Source organism: Ambystoma mexicanum, chromosome 12, assembly GCF_040938575.1.
Source record: "Ambystoma mexicanum isolate Mex_15411 chromosome 12, UKY_AmexF1_1, whole genome shotgun sequence".
In the NCBI taxonomy this organism is placed as follows: Eukaryota; Metazoa; Chordata; class Amphibia; order Caudata; family Ambystomatidae; genus Ambystoma; species Ambystoma mexicanum.
In genome coordinates, this window is record NC_090936.1 from 190,963,152 (window position 1) to 190,988,625 (window position 25,474).

A 25,474-nucleotide genomic window follows, 5' to 3' on the forward strand; every position below is an offset into this window, starting at 1 on the left:
GCCCAACCTGCCTTCCTTCTTTTTCTCTCTAGCTGCCCAAAACCTCTGTCTTTCCCACCCTCCTCACTTCTTTCCCTTTTCCTTAGTCATTCTACTTCTTTCACTCTTCTCCCGAGAACCTTCCCCACTGTCTAGGTCCTCATTTCCTTACTCTCTGAAGCTTTCTATAGAGAATGATTTGTTTTTATCTGATTGTAGTAATGTATTCCTAATATTTTAATTTCCCCTGGAGCTTTCTTTACTTAATTAACTTTACAGATTTTGTATTTAGTTGTCAACCGCTGCTATTATCCATTATTCAGTGTTCTTGTATCAACATTTGAAAAGTGCATATTGAATCACCAATTGACACTCATCGTGTTAACACTGATATCCTGGAGAAAACCTAATCGTTCATTATTTTAAATGGATTGAAAGCAAGCTTAAGTAATATTCCTCATGTCACAATTCAAATTCCATTATTGCACACATGTTCTGCTTCACAAGCGAAGCACTATTAACCCTTCATTTTAAAACTAACAGCAACCCGAATTCTTGGATCCCTTTCACTAGAAAGCTTGTGTTTGTATTTAAAATGAGTACATAACGCATGTTAATTTGGTTCATACAAGCATTAACCTTACAATATGGTTGCTCATAACTACTTTAACCATAATAGTGATACTTTCTTATACATGGCTAAAACCCCCTCCATCATTCCTTTTTCATGTGAACATCTATCTAAAGATACTTAACAGATTTGTCTTTTTTCCTCGCCTGGACAAGATCAATTCAGCCGTCTCATCTGACGTCTCGGAATCTAGCTAAGGCTGTAGACTGTCGAACAACTGGTTTCCCCTTCACTTCTCACAGCAGCTCAAAAGGTCATTTATCATTGAAAAGTATTCAGCAGACATGTTCTCCCTTTATGTGGTCGGGAAGGCGGTAGACAATGCGTTGGAGACAGCCAAGAAGGAGCATGAGACAATTAAGTCTCTGCACCAGATTTCCCAAAAACCCTCTTCACAGAGAGGCAGCAATTCTCGGCGGTCCTTTCGAGGACAAGCCTGCGCTGCTCAAAATAATTTCGGCACGGGCAACTTCAACGCAAGTCAACCGGCTGCAAGCCCCACTTACTACCCCCAGAGGGGTCAGAAGCTCGGAAAGAATAGAGGCAGAGGCTCCAATTCCAGAGGTGCGTCAACCTCGGGTCAGAAATGACCACCAAGTTCAGGTCCCTTCCCATGTCTCCCCGGTCGGGGGGCGATTAACATCTTTCCTCAAGGTATGGAAGGGGATAACTTCAGACCAGTGGGTATTAAAGACGGTCGCCCACGGTTATTGCGTGGAATTCGTCCGACCCCCACAGTTCAGACCGCCGAAACATCGACGCCTTTCACCGGAACACCTGCAGATCCTGGTCCAAGAGGTGGAGGCGCTGCTGTGAAAGGACGCCATAGAAGCCGTCCCGATTCTTCAGGTAAACGAGGGTATTTATTCAATATACTTCCTTGTACCCAAAAAGGATCTCACCATGCGTCCTGTTCTAGACCTGCGCCCAGCATACAAGTTCATAAAGCCCCAGAAATGTCAAATGGTAACACTTCAAGAGGTGATCCCATTGCTAAAACAAGGGGACTTCATGACAACATTGGATATGAAAGATGCATACTTTCATATTTCAATGCTGCCAGCGCACAGAAAATTCCTAAGGTTCATGATTCAGGACAAACACTACCAGTTCAAGGTACTCCCCTTCGGCATAGCCTCAGCGCCACGGGTGTTTACCAAGGTCCTGGCAGTGGCAGCAGCACACCTGCGCAGACTTTCAGTTCCAGTTTACCCATACCTCGACGATTGGCTCATCACGGGGGACTCGTTCAACGTTTGTTTTTCGAACACCCTAAAGACAGTAGACCTACTGTTCAGCCTGGGATTTTCTATCAACGAAAAGAAATCCAGCTTAGTCCCCAGCCAAGTAAAACAGTTCCTGGGGGCTCTAATTCGCACGGAAGACGGTCTAGTCTTCCCTTCCAGCGAGAGGGTTCAGAACATGCTCTCTCAAGTTCCTCAGTATGTAGCCAGTCGGGAGGTGACGGTATGCAAAGCTATGCGTTTGCTAGGGATGATGGCGTCATGCATATACTTGGTCCCCCAAGCGCGGCTGCGCATGCGCCCCATGCAAGAGTGGCTCAACAGCCAGTGGTGTCAGGCCAGCGGACAATGGGAAGATCTGTTAGTTGTCTCGCCAGCCCTCGTTCTCTCTCTGCAGTGGTGGTCGAGGGAGAACCTCTTGAAGGGGAAAACCTTCACCACCCCCGCAGTGGAAGCCACTCTCCTGACAGACGCACCTCTCACAGGGTGGGGGGCTCACCTGCTTCAACAGACAGCGAACGGAGTGTGGTCCCCTCAGGTAACGTCCAACCATATAAACCTACTGGAGCTACTAGCAGTGTTCAAAGCATTGAAAGCCTTTCAGGAGCAACTGCAAGGGAAGACAGTGCTGGTCCTAACCGACAGCACAACAGCAATGTATTATCTGAACAAGCAGGGGGGCACTCACTCTCCAGGACTATCCAAGCTGTCCCAAAACATCTGCATATGGGCTCTCAAACACAAGATGTTCCTGATATCCCAACATGTTCCAGTGGAACTCAATCTTCTGGCAGACGTACTCAGCAGAGATTTTCCTCTGCCAGAAGAATACGAATGGCGTCTGCAGGAAGACATTGTATCCAACTTCTTCGCAGAATGGGGGTTTCCAGAGATCGACCTGTTCGCTACTCAGGAGAACGCCCAATGCCCAGATTACGCCTCCAGGTACCCCCAGAACCGATCCAAGGGGAACGGTCTCTGGATAACTTGGTCGGGGAAATTTGTTTACGCTCCCCCCCCTCCCTCCCCCCCCCGACTCCCCTTCTGAACAAGATGACCATGCTTCTGGTGGCTCCCATGTGGGCCCGCCAACCCTGGTTCGCGCACCTGATGGAAATGTCCCTCTCCCCACCAGTCAAGCTGCCCTGCCCGTACAACATGTTGTCTCAGGACAGGGGGGGAGACTCTGCACCCATGCCCCCAAAACCCGGCTCCTGAAGTCATAGAGTTTGGACATCTGCAACTCCCTCAAAGATGCATGGACATACTGAGGGAGGCAAGAAAGCCTAACACACGTTATTGCTATGCCAGCAAATGGAAACATTTTGTCATTTGGTGCAGTTCCAAAGGTGTCAATCCCACCAATTGCTCGCCTTCACACATTGTTTTATATCTAACCCATCTGTTAGACTCTGGGTTAGTCTTCAATTCCTTAAAGGTTCACCTAGCGGCACTGTCAGCCTACACCATGTCACAGCATAAGGTGTCGTGGTGGAAAATACCTGTGATTAAAGACTTTATGGAAGGGGTTAAAAGAATTTATCCCCCCATCACTCACCCAGCCCCTGGGTGGGATCTAAATGTGGTTTTAACTAGGCTCATGGGACCCCCTTTTGAGCCTATGCATAAAGCTAGTCTGAAAGACCTGACTTACAAGACAGCCTTTCTAGTAGCTATCACTTCTATCAGAAGAGTTAGCGAACTACAGGCCCTCTCGGTCTTGGACCCCTTTGTTACAGTCCACAAAGATAAAGTAGTTCTGCGCACTCATCCCAGATTTGCTCCGAAATTTATTTAGAGGTTCCATGTGAACAAGTCAATCGAACTACCCACGTTCTTCCAGAGACCTACTAACATGGCCGAAAGAAGCCCTCACACACTAGATGTGTGCAGGGCAGTCATGTTCTACATGGATAGAACTAAACCACTGAGGAAAATTAAACAATTCTTTGTTTCAGTGGCAGCTGGTAGAGAAGGGGACCCTGTCTCTAAATCGGCAATATCAAGGTGGATTGTCAAATGCATCACACTATGTTACACTCTTGCAAAGAGAGAACTGCCCTTCAAGCCTAGAGCACATTCTACTCGAGGCACTGGGGCATCCATAGCATTCATTGCAAATGTTCCCCTAGTGTCCATTTGCAAAGCGGCAACCTGGAGTTCTGTACACACCTTTACAAAACACTATTGCCTAGACACTCATTCTAGGTCTGATTCTCAGGTGGGACAAGCAGTATTAAGACATCTTTTCTCTACTGTTCCTTCTCACAACCGACCTCCAACTCCGGGTACTGCTCGCTAGTCTATGCACAGTCATCCTAAGGCCTGTTGTGTGCCTCACACCCCCCCACTCCTAACATCCATCCTGAGGGGTGAGGGCAGGAGCCCCCCCAGCACCCCAGCCCAGCAGAGGTTCCCGCGGAGAAAGAGGAAGCGAGCGCGCCGAGGGACAGGGCCTGCCTGACCCCGTCCCAACAAGTGCCTGACTTGCCCATGCCGGGCGCATCGCGGCACGAAAGCGAGGCTAAACCTCGTTTTCACTGCAGGAACCGCCGGCAGGCGGATCGCCGGCCAACCCAAAGGCCATCCTAAGGCCTGTTGTGTGCCTCACACCCCCCCACTCCTAACATCCATCCTGAGGGGTGAGGGCAGGAGCCCCCCCAGCACCCCAGCCCAGCAGAGGTTCCCGTGGAGAAAGAGGAAGCGAGCGCGCCGAGGGACAGGGCCTGCCTGACCCCGTCCCAACAAGTGCCTGACTTGCCCATGCCGGGCGCATCGCGGCACGAAAGCGAGGCTAAACCTCGTTTTCACTGCAGGAACCGCCGGCAGGCGGATCGCCGGCCAACCCAAAGGCCATCCTAAGGCCTGTTGTGTGCCTCACACCCCCCCACTCCTAACATCCATCCTGAGGGGTGAGGGCAGGAGCCCCCCCAGCACCCCAGCCCAGCAGAGGTTCCCGTGGAGAAAGAGGAAGCGAGCGCGCCGAGGGACAGGGCCTGCCTGACCCCGTCCCAACAAGTGCCTGACTTGCCCATGCCGGGCGCATCGCGGCACGAAAGCGAGGCTAAACCTCGTTTTCACTGCAGGAACCGCCGGCAGGCGGATCGCCGGCCAACCCAAAGGCCATCCTAAGGCCTGTTGTGTGCCTGTTTGGAGCCTCAGGAGCCAGGGGCCACAAACTCTGCCCGTGCTGCTCCAGGCATCACAAACACCTTGTGTAATCACCTTGTTTGCCTCCGGAGCCTCGGAGCCAGTGTCTACTCGGACCTTTAATCTTTTGTGAGTAAAGGGGATACCCTCAGTTTACACTATTGTGCTTTCTGGTATGTCTTCTGCTATTCCGCATTCATAAACATTTGAACTCGGTTTCTTTCACCTTCGATAACTGTTTGCTACATACGCTTATGCTTCCAACTCCGCCGCCTCTATGCGATACTGCTGCCACCTCTTTAATAGTACAGTCATTTTCAGCTCCTAGTGCTTTATGCCTCATGACTGCTATTGGCCGTGCCCTTTGGTCGCTAACTGACCACTGCAATTATGCTGTGCCTTATGGTCGCTAACGGACCACTGCACTGTATTGTGCCTTATGGTCGCCCAGAGACCACTGTATTATTGTGTAGTGCCTTATGGTCGCCCAGAGACCACTGTATTATTGTGTAGTGCCTTATGGTCGCCCAGAGACCACTGTATTATTGTGTAGTGCCTTATGGTCGCCCAGAGACCACTGTAGTATTGTATAGTGCCTTATGGTCGCCCAGAGACCACTATATTATTGTGTAGTGCCTTATGGTCGCCCAGAGACCACTGTATTATTGTGTAGTGCCTTATGGTCGCCCAGAGACCACTGTAGTATTGTATAGTGCCTTATGGTCGCCCAGAGACCACTATATTATTGTGTAGTGCCTTATGGTCGCCCAGAGACCACTGTATTATTGTGTAGTGCCTTATGGTCGCCCAGAGACCACTGTAGTATTGTATAGTGCCTTATGGTCGCCCAGAGACCACTGTATTATTGTGTAGTGCCTTATGGTCGCCCAGAGACCACTGTATTATTGTGTAGTGCCTTATGGTCGCCCAGAGACCACTATATTATTGTGTAGTGCCTTATGGTTGCCCAGAGACCACTGTAGCATTGTGTAGTGCCTTATGGTCGCCCGGAGACCACTGTAGCATTGTGTAGTGCCTTATGGTCGCCCAGAGACCACTGTACTATCACTCTCAGCCCAGTATCTGACCTCGGTTTTTAGACCTACATCTGACCGTCGCACTTAGCCCAGTATCTGACTGCTACTCTTAGACTAGTATGTCACTGCTGCATTAATCTCGCCAAGTATTCGAGAACTGTACTCTGCCAACTCTGCCCCGTATCCATCCACGGCAACTAATTCCAGCCCACCTAGCTCAGCTAGTAGTAACAGTATGTACTTCCACATGCCCAACCCAGTTCACCTTGCACAATTCTCCAAACTGACAATTATCCTTACCATCATCTACACGACCATGCCTACAGTTCTGCCTACAGAGGGCCTTGGTGCCCACATACAACTCATCTCTAAACCCTGCAACTTAGAACAAAGGAAGCTTAGACTCCGGGCTCGACTACCTAAAATATTCGAACCTATTACTAAATATAACATTAACCTAGAACACCTCCGACCCAAAATATGCCGACCACTGGTAACCACCGCCCCTCTCAGACACCAACCACACCATAAAATCAATAAACTTATAGCCAAACCCCCGATCACAGCACAGCTAGAACCTGAACTAAAAGCTGCTCTAATCAATGCCAGATCATTAGTCGCCCATGCCACTGACATAGCAGATATCATACGGGATAATAGCCTTGACTTCATTGCCATTACTGAATCTTGGCTCCACGATGCAGCAGGTCCGGCTCTCACTCTGGCAGTCCCAGAGAACTATACCATTCTCAGAGCTGACAGACCGGACTCGCGCGGTGGAGGAATTGCAATTATCGCCAAATCTAATCTCTCCATGAGAATCACACCCACACCCTCCCTCAAATCCTGCGAGCTTCTCTCTATCAAATTACCGACTGCAAACTCCCAAACACTAAATATCCACCTTATCTATAGACCCCCTGGCCCCGTCAGCACCTTCACTGAAGACATCACCACTGTTATCTCTGAGAAGCTAAAAGAATCCTCCCAAACACTAGTACTAGGAGATTTCAATCTAGGGCTCAACGATATCAACGACCATCATGCTACTGCCACAGGCAATACTCTGTCAGTGCTAGGCTTCACGCAGTTCGTGAATACTTCCACACATATCAAGGGAAGAACACTAGACTGGATTGCCAGTCACAACTGCTACCCCTCTATAACAGCCATCACCCCCCAAATATGGTCTGACCATTACCTTATCTCTTTCACCCTCAACACCAAAAGACCCATAATCTTAACACCCACGCCAGCCACACCCACCTTAACGAGAAACAAGAAAAACATTACAGCCGACAATATTCTGCCCCACATCCTACCCAAACTAAATTCCCTACCTGACCACTCTGACCCAGGCATCCTAGTGGATGCATTCAACGCAGCCATGTGCTCTGCTCTTGACAGTATTGCTCCATTTAAACTTCGGATCAGTAAACCCAAAAAGCATTTGAACTCATGGTTTACACCCCACCTAAAAAACTTAAGACTACAGAAGAGAAAATGCGAAACAGCTTGGAACCGACTTCCGACCGCTGAAAATAAAACTAACTTAATTAACATCTCCTCGCAATACAAAAGAGACATCATCCTGGCCAAACAAGAAACCTATAATAATAGGATCTCCCAATCCAACTCCAGCATGAAGGAGCTATTCTCCATCCTAAAGGAACTGGAAACTCCTATCACAGTACAGGATGACTCCATCAAAGACAAAACTTGGTGCACAGACATACAACTGGCACTAACCAACAAAGTATCCAACCTCCAAACAAAAATTGCCCTAAAGAAAGCCTCTCTGCCAACTCAACCTCTGATAGTCAAAATTCCCACATCCAACAACCCAGAATCCACCCAATTCCGTTTCTCCAAGGTCTCAGTAATTGAGGTAGAGAAGACCATTTTGACTCTCAAACCTTCTAATTGCAAAGGCGACCAATGCCCCGCACAACTGATCAAGGATGCGGCTAGGGATTTAGCCCCCTTTATCACAAAACTTATCAATGCCTCCTTTACTACGGGCACCATCCCCCGCAACCTAAAGGAATCTTGGGTACTCCCCCCTCCTAAAAAAGCAAACATTGGACCCCAACATTCCTACTAACTACAGGCCCATCACCACGGTTCCCTTCCTACTAAAAATATTAGACAAGGTAGCATACACCCAAATCCAGAACTTCCTTGAGATGAACCATCTCCTCGGCACCCGCCAATCCGGTTTCCGTCCGCAACACGGCACAGAGACTGCCCTTATCGACCTAAAAGCCCAAATAGATTCACTCAGAGACGAGGGAAAACTAGCTCTCCTCCTCCTTCTAGACCTCTCAGCCGCCTTTGATCTGGTGGATCATAAAGTCCTATGTAATCACCTGGACTCGGCTGCCCACTTCTCAGAGGAGGCTATAGTCTGGATTCAATCATTTCTTAGTGACAGGACTATGAGGGTGTTCTCCCCCGCAGCGGCAGCAGACCCTATCCCAATCACCTGCGGAGTGCCCCAGGGATCCTGCGTCTCGCCGACACTCTATAACATCTTCACCAAGCCACTCTTTGACGATCTTGATAATCTGGGTATCACCTACACTAACTATGCAGATGATACTCAGATTCTCTTACCACTTACTGGGGATTACGTCGAAGATCTGGCTCTGGTGAATAGAGTCTATAGCATCGTTCAGGCATGGATGGCCAACCATGGCCTATGCTTGAACGATGACAAAACAGAGCTCATCATCCTGGGCACGGCAGCCCGTATCTCCAAACTTAACCAAAACTACTCCGCCTTCATCATCGACGGCAACACTATCAAGGTCGCCAGAGAAGTAAAAACCCTAGGTTTTTACCTTGATGCGACACTATCTTTCACCAAACAGGTGAACTCACTGTCATCATCCACTGCCTATACATGCAAGTTAATACGAGCTGGGAAACCATTCCTTTCAGAGGACAGCTGTCTTATTCTAGCTAGAGCCCTCATTTTATCGAAATTAGATTATTGCAACGCCCTCTACATAGGGACTACCAAACAAATCATCCACAGAATCCAAGTGCTCCAAAACAATGCACTTAGAGCGGCCCTAAGTATCCCCAGAAGTGCACACATTTCAGAAATAAGACGAAAACACAAATGGCTTTCCACCCAAGAAAAAATCAACCTTAAATCTGCGTCCCTTATCCACAAATGCCTAAACAACAAAGCTCCCCGATACCTCTCAGAACGCTTCAACAGGAAAAATCCAACGAGACTCACAAGGACAGCCAGCCCCAACTGCCTCCTAGTGCCCAGATTCAAACTAGCCACCATTGGAGGTTCCAGTTTCCCAGTTAAGGCAGCACAGTTATGGAACTCCCTACCCCTTGCACTCAGATCTGACCAAACCTTCAATAACTTCAGAAAGAACACCATAAAATGGCTTATTGAGAATGCGACATAGCGTATGTCACTTTATACGTAACGTCTTCTTATAATGTTTGTACTAACCTGCTTTTACTGTTTGATCGCCATAGATTTGACTGTTTAGCTACGCCTTATCTGCACTTGCACTTGCCCTACCCTGCAGATTCGAAATGTCCACTATGCCTGTAACCTGTAACGTTAACTAATCTGTAACCTGTAAACGTTAACTAAGCTGTAAACCTCCTTGTTCTCTTGCGCCCTGCTACCCTAGGGTCTGGTGCGCACAATAAATAAATAAACAAACAAACAACAAACAAACATGTGATTCTAAGCAGATTAACAAGCATCAGAAGACATGCATTACTTACCGTAAAAGCATTTCTGATGATTGTATCTGCTTAGATTCACATGCGCCCTCCCTGCCTCCCCGCTTGGGGTGGAAGGAACATAGACTTCTTACTACTTTCTCTCTTCATGTACTCACTCACTATAGCCTTGGGCTCCCTCATGGCAGAAAAAAATACAATCGGAGGGACCTCGGTGCGTGAGGGATTTTGGGTACTACACACGCCACTATAGGGATAGTGTTTCAGACACGCCTATGCCGACGTCCCCTTTTGGTCCCCCGAAAGACAAGATGCAATACTCCGCGGTTACCACTGGATGTTGGACCATATGCACAGCATGTGAATCTAAGCAGATACAATCATCAGAAATGCTTTTACGGTAAGTAATGCATGTCTCACTCCTATTGCTAAATGTTACAATGTACGTAACCTGTAGCTACCATTTCAGTAATCAGTGCTGTGCTGCTTTTTCCATTCAAGCAGTCTACATGTTGACATTTACCAATGTATTATACCATATTTTTACCTCACCTCATAGTCTTCCCTTGTTCCTGACAACTCTTTGCATTACTATTACTTCTCTTCCTTCCCTCCCTCATCTCCCTCTATTCACCATGATCCAAGGGGACTTCCTATTACTCCTGGCTCTTCTTCTCCTTCTTACCTCTGCACTCCAACCTTGTACTGCCGCTCACGCTTATCCCTATCTTTCCATTCTCCTGCTCTTACTCCCTGTTCTCCACTCTCAAAACCCTTTCTCCTCTCCTACTCATTTACTCTCCCTGCCTTTCCCAAGTCCTAACTGCCGAACTGTAGTCCTACTCCTCTCGCACACTGTTAGGCAAAGTTTGTATGCAATACCCTTTGGGACCACTACACACAACTAGGACTACGGGTGTAAGCAAAACCAACCTTTGGTATAAGTCTGTACTACACATTTTTGGTAGCGTTGCTGAGCAGCCAGGCTTATCTCAAGATGGGAATGTGAGCTGTAATGATGTTACACAGAGGTCTACAATCACAAGTATTCAAATAGACTCTTATACTCAAGGTTTCGTGGTTAAACACTTATTAATTTATTTCACGGGCAGTTATAAAACATTCACTAGAAGGAGGCAATCTATTTCACACAAAAATATACTTCAGTACTTCACACTATCAGTTTCTGAGGCATTTAAACTACTTTGCAGGAGGAGCAGAATGGCATTCAGAGTGTTTGAAGTAGGAGCAAAAAGGCATAGGTTAATAAAAAGAATCTTACAGTTATTCTTAGACAGTGCAGATAGTTTGACTTCACCAGAGGAGTCAATTCAATGCAACAGGTTAGGCCAAAGTCAATGGGCTAATTCTTGTATAGGATAGGCAGTTCTGGTAGTTAAACGGAAAAGTCTTTGCCAAAGTTCTCAGAAGTAGTTCGTAAAAGAAAGATTAATATGTTGGGTCACAAGCTGACAAGCCTGCAAGTTGCCAACGTTTCAAGCACTTTCGCAGTGAGATGTAAGTTCTCTCGGTCGGGGTTTTCACAGTACCTTACAATGAAGAAAAAGGTGCAGCGTAAGACATCTGTTCCTGGCAGTTCTTGCAGATCTCGCTGTTCCTGAGCCTCAGTCGTGGGGACAAGAGGGAGGACGTCGGGGGACTCCTGCACTGGGACTGGTCAAAAAGCTGGCAAAGGCAAATCTTCAATTCCGGTAGCTGTAGACAAGCACACAAACTGGTGTCCCTCTCCCTGGTTATTCGGTTTCCTGCAGCACTCTTTAGAAAATACAACCAGCTCCGAGAATGTTATCCAGGTGGCTTAAGGTTCGAGTTGATTGGTCCCACCAACTGAAAGGGAGAAGTCGTCCTTGAAGGGCTTCTCTGTCGAGATGAACTTGGCGATTCGGACCTGCAGCAGGGCTTCACCGGGCAAACCAACGGTCCAGGAGTTGCAGCAGCCGCCCTCTGCAAGCTGGTGTTTGGTTCTATCGTTCCAGTGGTCGACTCTGCCTTCCAAGCCAAGAGACTCGCCTTTTATCCAGTTTCCTCCCATTCATTCCAGCCTAGCTGCCACTCACCCAGCAGGGTGGCTGTCCTTGCCGGACAGTCAGTCAGCCAATCACGCCAGAGTGCATTTGGGTCTCCTAGGAGACTAAGCACAGGGAGTTTCGGGCACCTCCCTCACTTCCTGCCCAGCCCAGACACTTGGGTGCCAGAGGCGGTCTTCAGTCCTGAAGCCCGCCAAAGGCGTAGGAACAAAGGGACCAAATCTGGTTTGGCGTGCAGAGACAAACTCTAGAAGGATCTTTCCAAAAAGAAATGGTGAAAAACAGAAGACCGGGATCTGTTTAAACAAAGGGGGCTCAGACGCCATCTTGAAAAACAAGGCTCCTGCGATTTAACGCTACCGGTGTTCGCGGTCAGAAAAATCATGGTAGTTTGTTGTAAAACCACTGCCACAAGCCATTTAGAGAGGAAAGGGTAGCATTTCACTGCTACATGAGTTTTTATACATACGGGATACTGAGTAACCCCTCCAGCACTCTATTGTAAGATAGGGTGTGCTGGGTTTAAGAATTTGAAAAAGACTAGTAAAGTCAATTTCACTTTACTTTCTCTGGGAAACAGTAGTTTATCCCAGAGAAGGTATTTAAACCTTGGGACAGCCTAAACGGCTTCCCATGTGTCACTGCACTGAGGGTGCTGTGGTACACAAATGAAAAGATGATGCCTATGGAGTTGTCTGAAACTTCATAATCAAAGAACACAAGAGTAAAACACATTCAAAATACATGAGAGAGTGGGGAAAAAAAACTCTCACACTCTCCAGGTAAAAAAATCAAGTCCTCAAAATCCAGTAAAGTTGCTGGGGGTCTCTAAGGTGAAGGGAATTAGCACATTTATGAGAATTCTTCCTAACACACACTTTCTATTGGACTTTGTAATGCTCAATCCATCTGCAACAAATGTAACCTTTGTGTCCAACTGTTTCAGATCTCACTCTCCACTTCGCTGTAACTGAATCCTGGATTTTCCCTACTGACTTTGCCTCCCTAGCTGCTCTCCATGACCAACATGCCTCTTTCTACTCGCCTTGGCCATCTGAAGAGGCGGGATGTGAGCTTCCTATTTATGAATTAATTTTCCTTCACCTATTCTCCTCTTTCCTCTTCTTTCTCCTCTCTCCGAGTTGATTTTTACATACATCTTTTGTATCCTTCTTCTGATCTCTATTTGCTGTCCCCATGGACTGTCTGTTTCTTTCTTTGATGACCTTTCTCAACTACTTTAATCCATCCCCTTTGAGAAACATGTTATCCTTATGTGTGACTTCACTCTCCTCCAACCATCTGATGCTTAATGCTCTAGGATCAATTCCCTTGTCAACACTTATTTTCTCACTTCTTTGCACAACCACCCCATTCACACGGCTGGTAGCTCACTTACTGTCCTTCATCACATTTGCCCTTTCATTAATGTAATTGTTGAGCCGTCACCGTCTGATCCCTCTCTTTGCTCAACGTCATGATCCCAATCACCAAAATCTCCAAATGTAAAGTTTCTCCCTCTGCTCTAAACTCCTATTTTAGAGGACTTTCATCACACCCGAAATCAACCTTTTTTTAAGCCCTACCCACTTAAATCTTTCAGTCCATCTTCACCCTGTCTCCAAACCTGGACCACTCCCTACATTTGCCAATTCAAAACTGAAATACGTGAATTTCACCAGAGGTGGCACAAAACCAAGTCCCCCACTGACCTTGAATACTACCTTCTCTCTCTCTCCGCTCTATCTACTAATCTCGACTTTGCTAAACCAACTTACTCCAGTAACTTACCTCAGTCCAACCACCATTGACATCTAAAATCATCCTCTATTCTCACCTGACCATTCCTAAATCTCCCTCATCCCTATCTGCCAGCGACTTTGCTCTCAACAAAATCACTACTATCCGCAGTACCTTCGCCATTCTTCTTTTTCTCCATTCCCCACCCCATTCACCATCTCATTCTCCAAATTTAACCTCCTTCTTGGACACCAAAATATTAATACTAAAACAGGCCAATCTATCCTGTGCCTCAGACGATATTTCGCTCTTTAACTAGTCAAGCTCATGGCACCCATCATCTGCCTCTTCCTTACTTCTCTCTTTAATCTCTACCCATTGGAATGTTTCCTATCTCCTAAAATTAGTGACCATACTTCCCATCCTCAAGAAAGCAGGTGCTAATCGCAACTCTAGATAGAGTTGATGTACCGCAACGGGGGGTGGCCCTCAACCCCCCCCACCCCAAATGGAGGGCCCCACCTCATGCAACCCTCCTTGGGGGCAGATATGGGGGCCTCACCTCATGCATCCCTCCCTGGGGTCAGATGCCCCTTCCTAGGAGCAGATATCTGCCCCCAGGGAGGGTTGCATGAGGTGGGGCCCTCCATTTGGGGTGGGGGCGGTTGAGGGCCACCCCCCGTTGCGGTACATCATGCGCTGCCAATTTAGGGTGGCCCTCAGCCCCCCCTAAAAAGCAGCCTGTGAATTTGCATTTTGTTTTTTGTTTACCCAACTTTGCTTGGTGCAGATGGCCACATTAGTGTGGCTATCTGCCCCCAGGGTGCCCAAACCCTACTGCCCCATCTATTGGGGGTCCTGCCCCATCTTTTGGGGTGGCCCTCTCCCCCCTTACCCCAAATGGAGGGTGGGTGTACCTCACGCAGCAGTTTGGAGGAGGCCCAGGGAGGCCTGCATGAGGTGTGTCCCCCAGCCATTGGGGGTGGGCACCCCAAAAGGGTGTCCTCTTTTCGGAAATGCATGGGGTTCCCTGTTTTCCTTGGTGGCTTGGACACCCGAGGCCCATATCTGTATGATGTGAGAGTGTGACATTTCCGGTGTGAAAACAGACTTGGGGTTACTTGTGTTTTAGGCTTTCCCCTTGGCGGCCAGGTAGGTGCACCCACACATGTGAGGTACCGTTTTCATCGGGACACCTGTGGGAACGCGGGACAGTAGGCCATGTGTTGTTGGGGGCGTGTTTCGATGGGTGAGTCGAGCGAAATGTGCGGAAAATGCGTATTTTTTCCCACATTTAGGACTTTGCGGGGGTGTCTGGGTAATAAATTCTGGGGCGATTTGGGCATATCATACCACTGCGGGTTCCCACGGGTGTCCTTTTCGGAAATGCATGGGGTTCCCTGTTTTCCTTGGTGGCTTGGACACCCGAGGCCCATATCTGTATGATGTGAGAGTGTGACATTTCCTGTGTGAAAACAGACTTGGGGTTACTTGTGTTTTAGGCTTTCCCCTTGGCGGCCAGGTAGGTGCATCCACACATGTGAGGTACCGTTTTCATCGGGACACCTGTGGGAACGCGTGACGGTAGGCCATGTGTTGTTGGGGGCGTGTTTCGATGGGTGCGTCGAGCGAAATGTGCGGAAAAAGCATTTTTTTCCCCACATTTCGGACTTTGCAGGGGTGTCTGGGTAAAAAAATCTGGGGCGATGTGCGCAAATCATACCTCTGCGGATTCCCACGGATGTCCTCTTTTCGGAAATGCATGGGGCTCCCCATTTTCTTCGGTGGCTTGGACACCCGAGGCCCATATCTGTACGTTGTGCCGGTCGGCAGAATGTCTGAGATTTCCCTCTGAAAACAGACTTGGGGTTACTTGTGTTTTAGGCTTTCCCCTTGCCGGCAAGGTAGGTGCACCCACACATGTGGGGTACCGTTTTCATCGGGACACCTGTGGGAACGCGGGACGGTAGGCCATGTGTTGTGTTTGTGTGGTTTTCATAACGTTTTGACCCATTTGCTGGAGCCCTTTGTCTCACAACCCTTTCTTTTCCCAAATGTGACCTACATTTAGTCGCTGCTTTAGCCACCATACACTTTTGTAACCTGCACAAGTCACCTACCCTTGAAAAGGTCTGCCTGTGCTCTTTCAAAAAATGTATGGCTGCCGTTCCTCACCACATTGGTTTTCCCAATTTACACATGCTAAGTGCGTCTGGTCAGGCCGTGAGCGTAAAACTCCTGTGTACCATGGCTCAGTGTTTGGCTTGTGGTATTGCTTGTTTTGTACAAACACTACAAAAATGGTATGCTCTCCTAACTGCAAGAGTCGGGGGAATGTAGTGGAGCATTGCTTTTCTCAAAATTCATAGAAGCCATTGCCGTACCAAGCCAACCATGTCCAACACATACCTTTTTTTTCAGTCATTTTCCCGCTTTTCCCCTATTCCATGGCAGTTTCCCCAACCTAGTTGTTGCCTGACCTATGCAAATCACCCCTTCCTAAACTTGGAATTTTGTCTACTTTTCAGAAATATATGCCTTTCTGTCCTCCAATTTGGCTTTCCTGCCCTTTTCTTCCATTCCGTCCATGCATGTCCAATTGGCAAAAATGGCAAAAATCGCCTACCTCTCACAAAACGGTTGATAACCCCATCAAAATAATTTTTTTCCATTTCCACTCAACCTGTTCCTGAAAGCCAACACATTGGGGAACTCAGCACAGCAAACCATTTGTTTCTAGCTCTTACAAGGAAAAAACCACAGGCTTCTTTGTACATCATTTTATTGGCATTTTTTGAAAAAACCCAAAATTTTCGCACTTTTTCCTTATTTTCTCTCACCCCCCTACAGCAACCTGGGATTCCTGGGTGGCGTTACGACCGCCTACATGTGGGAAAAAAGGAGCCAAATTTGGCCGAGATATCTCATGCAACAAAAAAGTTACAAGCCATTGAATGGCCACATACCAAAATCACCAAAAAAGGCTCTGGCACTGGGGAGAAATACCCATGGCACTTAAAGGGTTAAATATCTTTATGTATAAACAAATAATTAATTATAACTTTAAGTGTGCAAGTGTTTAATTGGATACTTGTATTTACTGGCTTCATTGCACATCTCTACAGCTCACATTACCCCTCTTAAAATAAGCCTGGCTGCTCAGTAACACTACCAACTTGTGTAGTACAGGCCTATATTAAAAGGTGGGTTACCTAATACCAAGGCGATAAGTCTTTTATAGACCCACGAAGTTGGACTGCACTAATTCTTACCTAACAATTATGGAAGTAAAACAAAACCAACAAATAAAACAAACTTCCAGCCTCAAACAGGCCCCTCTCTACAGCTTCCCAAATCACCCTTTCTCTTCCTAACCTTCTCTACAATTCAGGGACCTACTTTGACCCACATCTCAACCTCACCCTCTTCATCTCCAAATCTGACACTGTGACCTGCATCAACCTTCTCAATAGCTAGATAACATGTCTTCTTTTACTGTTCACTACCATTAAGCACATTCTTTTGTCTTGTATTCTCCAAACTGGACAACTGTGCAAGTCTTCTCTGTCTCCATAAGTAACCCTTCTCCTCCTCCAACAAAGTTCTTAACTTTGCCACTCACACCATCTTACACCTCCGACATGCTTCCGCCCATATTCAAATCAACATGCTTTTCATGCAGAAACGTGTAAAATTCAAATTTCTCTCTTGTTTTCAAATCCATGTATGGCTTGCGCCCTCCTACCTTTTGGGCCTGATCTCCCTCTACTCTCCCCAGTGGCACATAAAATTTCCTCCACCCACTGCAATATCCCCCCCTTGTACTTCATCTCTCTTCTACTCCTTCTCCCTCCTTGCTCCTCTCCACTGGAGACACCTTCTTTCCTCAATCAAAAACTGTTGCTCTCTGCCACTCTATTCAAAACGTTTTCCAATGATTCGCCCTCTACTCATACTTCTCTTCTTTCTTCATCTCATCCTTCCCTGCCATCCCTAATTCCTAACTCTTTCCTCCTTTCTCATCCCTTCTCCTATCGTTTGTCATCTCCATGCCTCCTCCTCATTTTACCAAGGCCCTGCCTATCTGCTTCCCTCCCCATTTCCCTCTTCCCCCCCCTACCTAGGTCATTGTCTCCCTTCCTTTCCCCACTCTCTCCCTCCATTCCCTTACTACCATCTGACTTCTCAGCATCCACTCAGTTATCACGTACCCCCTCTGGCCTGCATGCCTTTAATGTTGCGTTTACTGCCTCTCATCTTGCGCTCATTTACCTGTTCCATACCCTGTGTCAACAACTGGTAATTCCTGATCGTAGTTGCTTGTTCCCCTTGTTTACAGACTTCTTATCCTCTCTCATACTGTGTTAAGGTCTTATGTTGAGACCTAGTTGATACATGGATCACTTTTTTCCCGTACCTGCCTTTCTCTATACGTAGTGGGAATGGTAGAGAGCTTGTTGTTCTTAGTTTTCTTTCAGGGACATGCACCTCCTTTTGGGGGTCTCCTCTTTACTTCTCTTTCACTTCCGTTTGTTGAACTTTGTCATACTTGCACTGTTTTCCTTTTCCCTCGTTTTAGTCTCATGAAGGCTGATCACACCTACCATCTGGAAACTGCAAACATTGTAAACGAACCCCATGCACCAATACCCTTCACTCACTCACCCTCTCTGCAACACTCAAGAAAATATTCATGGTGACAGGACGGCTGTATATGCAAATATCGACATATTCAGAACATTTGGCATGAAAGCAAGGGAAATGTGGAGGGATCATTAGGAATTAGGAGGTACATTAGCTCGATGCGGGCGGCAAAGGGAGAGGTAAAGGGAAAATGCATGTACATATAAGGGAGGACCTGGGAAATTTTGAGGAAATATCCGGAAGATCAGGGGTGTTTTAGGAACCTTTTGTAAATATCTGAGAAAACAGCTCAATTTAAACGGGATGTTGGTGCGATTGTGAATGTTGATAGTGGCATTATAAAATGGGATGTAGAAATTGCCAGGCGTTTATCTGTTGATTTTGGCAAAGCAAGAAAATGCCACAAAAAATAGTTTTTCGGCCTATACCCTTTCCCCAAATCATTTGCACCTGTGCTTTCTCCGATACATACTGCCTCTGGTAGTAGTCGAATATCAGAGGTTTTAGCGAGAGGTGCTTGCAGGAGACAACGCCAGCACAATGACAGTCTGCATTTAAGGGATGAAGGACATGTGGGACATTGGGGCTACGCCAATGATAAATCCAGGCCTGGAGAAGGATAACGCTGTTGGCCAAAAAATCGTGGGTGGTTCACTAGAGGAAGTTCAGGTTGATAGTCAAGCCGGAGCGTGTGATTGAATCTCCCAAGCGGTGACCATTATACTGCAATCTCCGCTGCTGAGTATGGAAAGTGTTTATTCAGATATTGTTGCTTTGTTCAGCAGTGAAAATATAGGCTCCAATAATGGCTCAAATAAAGGCACGATTGGGCCTATAAGTTAGCAAAATATTAAAGAAAAGATAATGCAGGCTCTCAATCAATTTAAAACCCGTTCCGATTTTGCTGCCTGGGTTGATTTGTTTGATGCGACTATTGCACATTGTCCCTCTGATAAGGTTGATAAAGCCCCTCAAGTTGACCAAGTGGACTTTAAGGAGTTAAGCACTATGACTGACGTAGCGTGTCAAACTACCTTTCCCGAAAACATAACTGTTTCGTCTTTTCCATCCGAAACTACTGTACATCAGCCAGTGGCTATCTTCTTGGATTCTTGTCCCACTGTGGGATTGATAACTAGGGCACCTTTAGGAACTACTTTGTTATCCTTCCATATAGCTCCACCACCAGAGGAAAAGCCTATTGGCTCCCCGTCCAAAACGCTGTCGATCACATACAAGTGCCTCTCAAACACAGCCCCTCAATACCTATCCTGGAAAATTGAATGATACAAATCTTACAGACCAGTGAGAGCCGCCCAGGCACACTGGCTAGTCCTACCAAAGGTGAAAAGGGTGAGAACAGGAGGGGCCATCTTCGCCACAGTAGCTGCTATCCAGTGGAGCGGCCTCCCTCATGACCTGTGAGCAGAATATGCCTACCGTCCCTTTTGTAAGACCCTAAAAACTTGCCTTTTTGTATTGAGGCCGCCTGGTACCCACGCTACCTCAGAACTATGTGTCCTTCCCTCCCTCAAGGGCTCTCCCTGACTCTCATGCTAAGTCAGAAGGCCCCGCTCCCATTCCCCTTACTCCTGATGTGTTTGTCCTGATTCCTGATGAATTGTTATTATTTTTGTCAAGATAAATGTAACCGGTTGGAAACAGTGCCCTGATACCCTCTGGCTTGGGCGCTCTACAAATGCAAATAAATACATAAATACATTTTCGGGCATAGCTAAATCTACATGTGATCCAGTCACTTTGACGTTTGGAAAGGATATTCGTGTAAAGAAGGCCTGTATGCCAGAGTTAACTGACTGCATTTTGAGCTGTTCGGTGATGGATCAAAGAAACATTGTCATTACCAATGTAAACAAACCAGAACTAATGGAATCCAGAGATGCCCTGAGAAATGAGGCACTTTTTTGGTTACGATCCAAAGTTGGTCATGGCTGTTTTAGAGCCCGAGATCTTCGACCCTTGTGGAGGATGCAAATTAAATACTGGTGCATTGGGAATGACAGACTGTATTGTGATAGGTTGCGCCCAGACAAATTTGCCTTTGTTTTTTAGTCTAAACAATAATGTGAATAGTTATTCTCTGGCTGCCAAGTTGAGGCTTGTACTGAATTGATGTTTTCTCTTTTTTTCCTTGACTTTGTGTATCTTTGTTAAATTTCTTTGTATTTTTGTGTATTTTTGTGTCTGTTGTCTATCGCCTCTATGCCAATAGGCTTGTGTGTTGGTGCTTTATAAATAAATACAAATAAAATAAAATACGACAATCCTCATTTGGCCACCTGTTTGTACGAAAACACTGCCTGAGGTGTTTCCCTTGCCAGCTTGTTGGTGAGCAAGGACTGAATAGAATATTGAATTTTACGAAGGGGATCATCTTTCCCAGCTGGCCAGTCATAATCTGCCCCATTCAATGAATGGTAAGAAGTTTAATTTAGGCAGATGTGTTATGGATTGCTTTGTTGTTGTTCACGTATGAATGGAAATATTTCTTTGGTATTTATGATGCATACAGTGAGATTTCTATGACATTGTTCTTTATTCTTGCAGGAAATTATGCTGCTGTGGGTAACATGACCCCGGTCATAGATGTTTGGGACCTTGATCTTGTAGACTGTTTAGAGCCAGTGTTTTCTCTTGGCAGCAAAAAAACAAAAAAGAAGAAAAAGAAAGGAAAAAAGGTAATAGTGTTGATACATTAGTAACCCTTTAAATTCATTGATCAGCAATAACCTACAGTTCAATGAAACATGAAAATCACGAGCATTTGAATTTTTGGACAGTGGCCTGAAAAAAGGCGACAGAGATATTGTAATCGAGTATAAAGTGGGACACCAGGATACAGTACACTGAGGTCAATCCTGGTTAAATTTGCTAAATGAAGGTATATACGGACCGAGTGTATAGACTCTCTTATACAGGAAACCATATCATTTCAATGTGAAGAAGAGAAAGGATTCAATTCACTCCCTATTTAATTCAAAATCAATAAGAGAATGTATTGTTAAGAATTCAATGGTAAAAAAAATTATATTGAACAATAGTAGGCTAGTAGTAAAAAAGTTCTTATTAGATTAAAACTCTAGCTTATACAACAAATGAGCCATGTAGAACATAATTATATACACCATATTCATATTCCTTTATTCAGAGATACAGATGAACCATTTTTAATTAAATGTTCATTGTCATTATATGAATATATCGCTTATTCACTTTTGCAAAGGTGATTAATCTCTACGAAGTATTGTAGAAGGCTTAATAAGTGATATATTCATATAATTGCGATGAACATTTAATTAAAAATAGTTCATCTGTATCTCTAAATACAGGAAATCATAAAATTGAGGAGTGATTGACAGCCCCTTTTACCATATAAACAGATCATTGCCATCTGAACATTCCCCTGAAGAATGTCCTTAATCAGTAAAGAATGAGATTGAAGGAAAGAAACATGTTGGGATAACAGTGGCATTGATTAATAATATTAGACTAATAATTTTTAAAGAAATCTAATGATTGAATTTGTTATCACAAGAATTGTTATGTATGTTAGTATATTTAGATTGTGATTGTATGAATTGTTGATATATTGTCTGTTTATGAATAGTGTTTCATAATTATGCTCTACAAGGTATTTTTTTTTGTATAACCTGGAGTTTTAATAGTCTGCATGTAATAACGTTTTTTATTATTTGCCTACTATTTTTCTATATAATTATTTTTTTCTCCATTGGATTCTTAATAATACATTTTCAGATTGATTTTGAATTAAATAAGGAGCGAATTGAATACTTTCTCTTCTTCACATTGAAATTATATGGTTCCCTGTATAAGAGAGTCTATACACTCGGACCAAGATATTGCGTCAGCAAAATGTTTAGCTTATGAATATAAAAAGTAGCTAATTTAATTTTTCCTGCCAATCATTGTTGATTATTTTTGCATTTTGAGTTTTTTCTAGTGTTTTGAAACCTGGTGATGGTACTAATGTGGCAGGATTATAATGCTACGCTATGTTATGGAATGCTACATTACGCTCTTCATACAGTTAAGCCTCAGACCCTGCATACCACTTACACATGCACGCAGCACACAGAAAATGCCCAAAACCCCTCCTGTGGCAGAAGGCACATCAGACCTTTTCATTCGCTTATTCTCTGCAAGTATAGCATTAGCACGATATAGGGGAGATAACAGTAGGGTTTCTACGAATGCCGCTTATCCATAATACAACACAATGTCCCTGCAAGGCTCCGTCACAAGTCAGATGTCGACTGTTCTTGCCAAATGTCTGCAATATCGTGCCAAGTAACTACCCCCATTGTGAAAGTGCTCTAATATGTTAGTGTTTGCCTATGATATGCTACATAACCTGCACTTTAGGGGTGGGCCCCAGAGAGCTCTGTGTGCCGACTGCCTGGACACTTGTCCTGCTGATCAGCTGATCACTCTGCATTTGCTGTCTAATACAAGAAGCTTGGTTTACCAGCAGTCTGTATCTGATCTCCTTATTTGCTGCAAACTGAGGCTGATGCCGAGGGGGGCCCTTGGGCAGGGGCCCGCTCTTGGCCACCACAGTACTGATGGTTAAACCAAGTTGTGCTTTCTATCTTGTGTTGCCTACTGGATTCAGCTCTCAAGGTACATAAACAAGAGGGTACATAAACAAGTCGGTACCCCTGCTCTAGTTTATACCAAGTTCCCTAGTTGATATTTTAGAAACATATTGGAAAGGTTGTTCGTAGGTCACATCTTGAAAACCTGCACGATTTGGCTGAAACTATAACTGCTTGTGTATGTCATTGAAAATGAATGAATAAATATTATGCTGAGGGATACCGCTGACCAGATGCTACCAAGTAAACGTATTCCCTGCTGTGGCAGAAGGAAGAAGGCATAGGGTGCTGTTGGGAAGCGGGTTGATTGTCCCGGGCCCCCTAAGAGGTGTCCTATGCAGCAGAGGCCTAGCCGTGCATTGTAGGGGCTTGGCAAGGCTGCAAGGGGTAGAGGGTTCTCAATAGAAGCTGTGCACATCAGGCCACAGATAGAGTGCAATGTGTTTTGTATTTCTAATGACCAATTAAGCAACTTGACGCCCAGTGATGCGTAATGAAGGAGCCCACGTGGAAGAAGATGGATGGGAGAAGCTGGGACCAATGTCCTGGCATCCTTTATGGAGCAGGTGGTATATGAATTGGGTTGCGCCAACCAGCAACCCGCATTTGTAATCCATGTAAATTACATAATTGATGACGCTGCGTGCCTTTATAACCTGTTGCTTATGTTAAAGGATAGTTCCGGGACTTTTTTTTTATTGTCCCTACGGTTCGGCCATGTGTTTTTAAGCATAACTCGGTAGATCGTAGAAAACTTTCCTATGGACCTTACCCGACTTTTCGTCCATTAACGCACTCGAAATCAGCCGCCATTTTCTGATAATCCTATCATTTCCCCCCATCGACCTGGCTCACCTGCTTTTGCGGCACTAAATCAAATCCCCCGCCCCTGAGCCTGACATCAGCAGACGCGTACCGCCCATTTCCCAACGCCAAAGCACGTTTCGTGTCAACAATCGCTGCGCCTCAGCTAATGAAGTGTCGCCATGGAAATGGCAGGACGCCTCTTTCCTCAATAAGTATAAACACACCGTTTCACAACACACAGCAGCAGATTTTCGATTCCATTACTCTCTCTGTGTTACTTTGAGTATTCTGTGACTCGTTTCTGTGCTCTGGTCAGCTACCTTCGCCGCTTCTAGGCCTTGTCAACACCTGTACCATCTCTGTAAATTATTTTACTTTCTTTACCACACAATGGCTACAATAATGCCGTATATGTACGAGCCCGAGTACACCGAGGAGGAACTACTGGAAAGGCAAGCACGCGAAAACGATGGGGATTCGGACGGCAGTTGGGAGGACCAGTCAACGAATGAAGAGCCTGGACCATGTCGCATGGACGGCGTCTCCACCTGGTGCACGTGCAATCGGTGCGAGCTAATGCCAACTGAGGAGGAGAACTGCTGCTGCCGTGAAAATTCCGGGTGCTTGGCCTACATTTCGGAAGGCGAGCCAAGTCCGCAATGCATCACCGAGCTGCCAGAGTTCAGGGAAGCCTGCCTCTCACGGACCGTGTTGAGGATGATGATGGTGCTTATGCACGAACTTCGCGGCACTGTTCGTCCGCGTAATCCGAGTAACGAGTAAGTATACTCTGGTTGTGATGTCAGTGATGCCACTACTATGTCATGGTCGTCTCTCACATATATAATTACATCTACATATCATTCGAACGCATGTAAATTGGTTCCATATTGTGCATTTTCTAGATAGAATTTTTTTCAAAGCAGAATGACATTTTTTACCTGAATCGACAGTGATAAGAAAGTTTTGTCATTTTAATACAGTTTGCATCTTTCATTTTCACAGGTGGTACAGGCTGGTGGCCTATCGTTGCTTCACTTGGTGGCTTCACGGGAGGCTCGGACACCGCGTTCGGAGAGTAATACCTGCCTGTGCGGTACTTGCCATTAGACAACATTTCCCCAGCGACAGTGGACAATACCGCGGATTTTCCCTGGATGTGCTGCAACCGGAACTTTACAATGTGTAATGTTTATTATTTATGTTCAATTGAAATAAAGATCTAAAATAAAACCCAACATATATTTTAACAATGGTTGTTTTGATTTTTTAAATGAATCTAGTGTGTCTCCATTGAATAGTCTTCCTGTGCCTTGTCTTGTCACACCACATGTCTCCGGCCAGCATCCTCCCTCACGCTGGCCGCCCACCTTCAATCCACATAACCGTTGAACCCATATGCAGCAGACATACATATGTTATTTTGCGGGTTGGCATCAAGCCTCCCGGCCTTGCCTCCTCCCCCAAAAATACTTACCACACCACTTTGTTCAAGCGTTGGCAATAAAAGGCCGTTGGATTTTATTGATACAAAACATGGTTATAGGTAAATAATCAATATGGTTGATCGTAATAAATCATCCTTTTGGGCACCGGGTACAGAGATGACCCCCTCTGGCCCGTGCCGCCTTGCCACCACAGGCCAGCTTGCAGCTGACTAACTGCCTAGGCATCCAGGGTCTCCAGGGTGAACAGCACCCATATATTCTCCTGGGAGGCTGAGGTATTTATAAACTCACCCCCCTGCCTTCCATGTACTAGATCCTGCAGCCTGCCTCTTACATGCAGTGAGATGGCCTCTCCTTGGTGAGGCCCTGCGGCAAATGAGTCTTGT

The 25,474-nt window shown here is 45.9% G+C and overlaps 1 protein-coding gene across 1 annotated transcript in view; it reads left to right on the forward strand.

The window, feature by feature from the left end:
- Positions 1–25,474, forward strand: part of PWP1 (PWP1 homolog, endonuclein) — a 429,968-nt gene that overhangs the window by 153,997 nt on the left and 250,497 nt on the right. Inside the window, exon 7 of the mRNA XM_069628279.1 lies at positions 20,765–20,895. Within this exon, the coding sequence (XP_069484380.1) occupies positions 20,765–20,895 (131 nt within the window). The remainder of the gene's footprint in view (positions 1–20,764; positions 20,896–25,474) is intronic.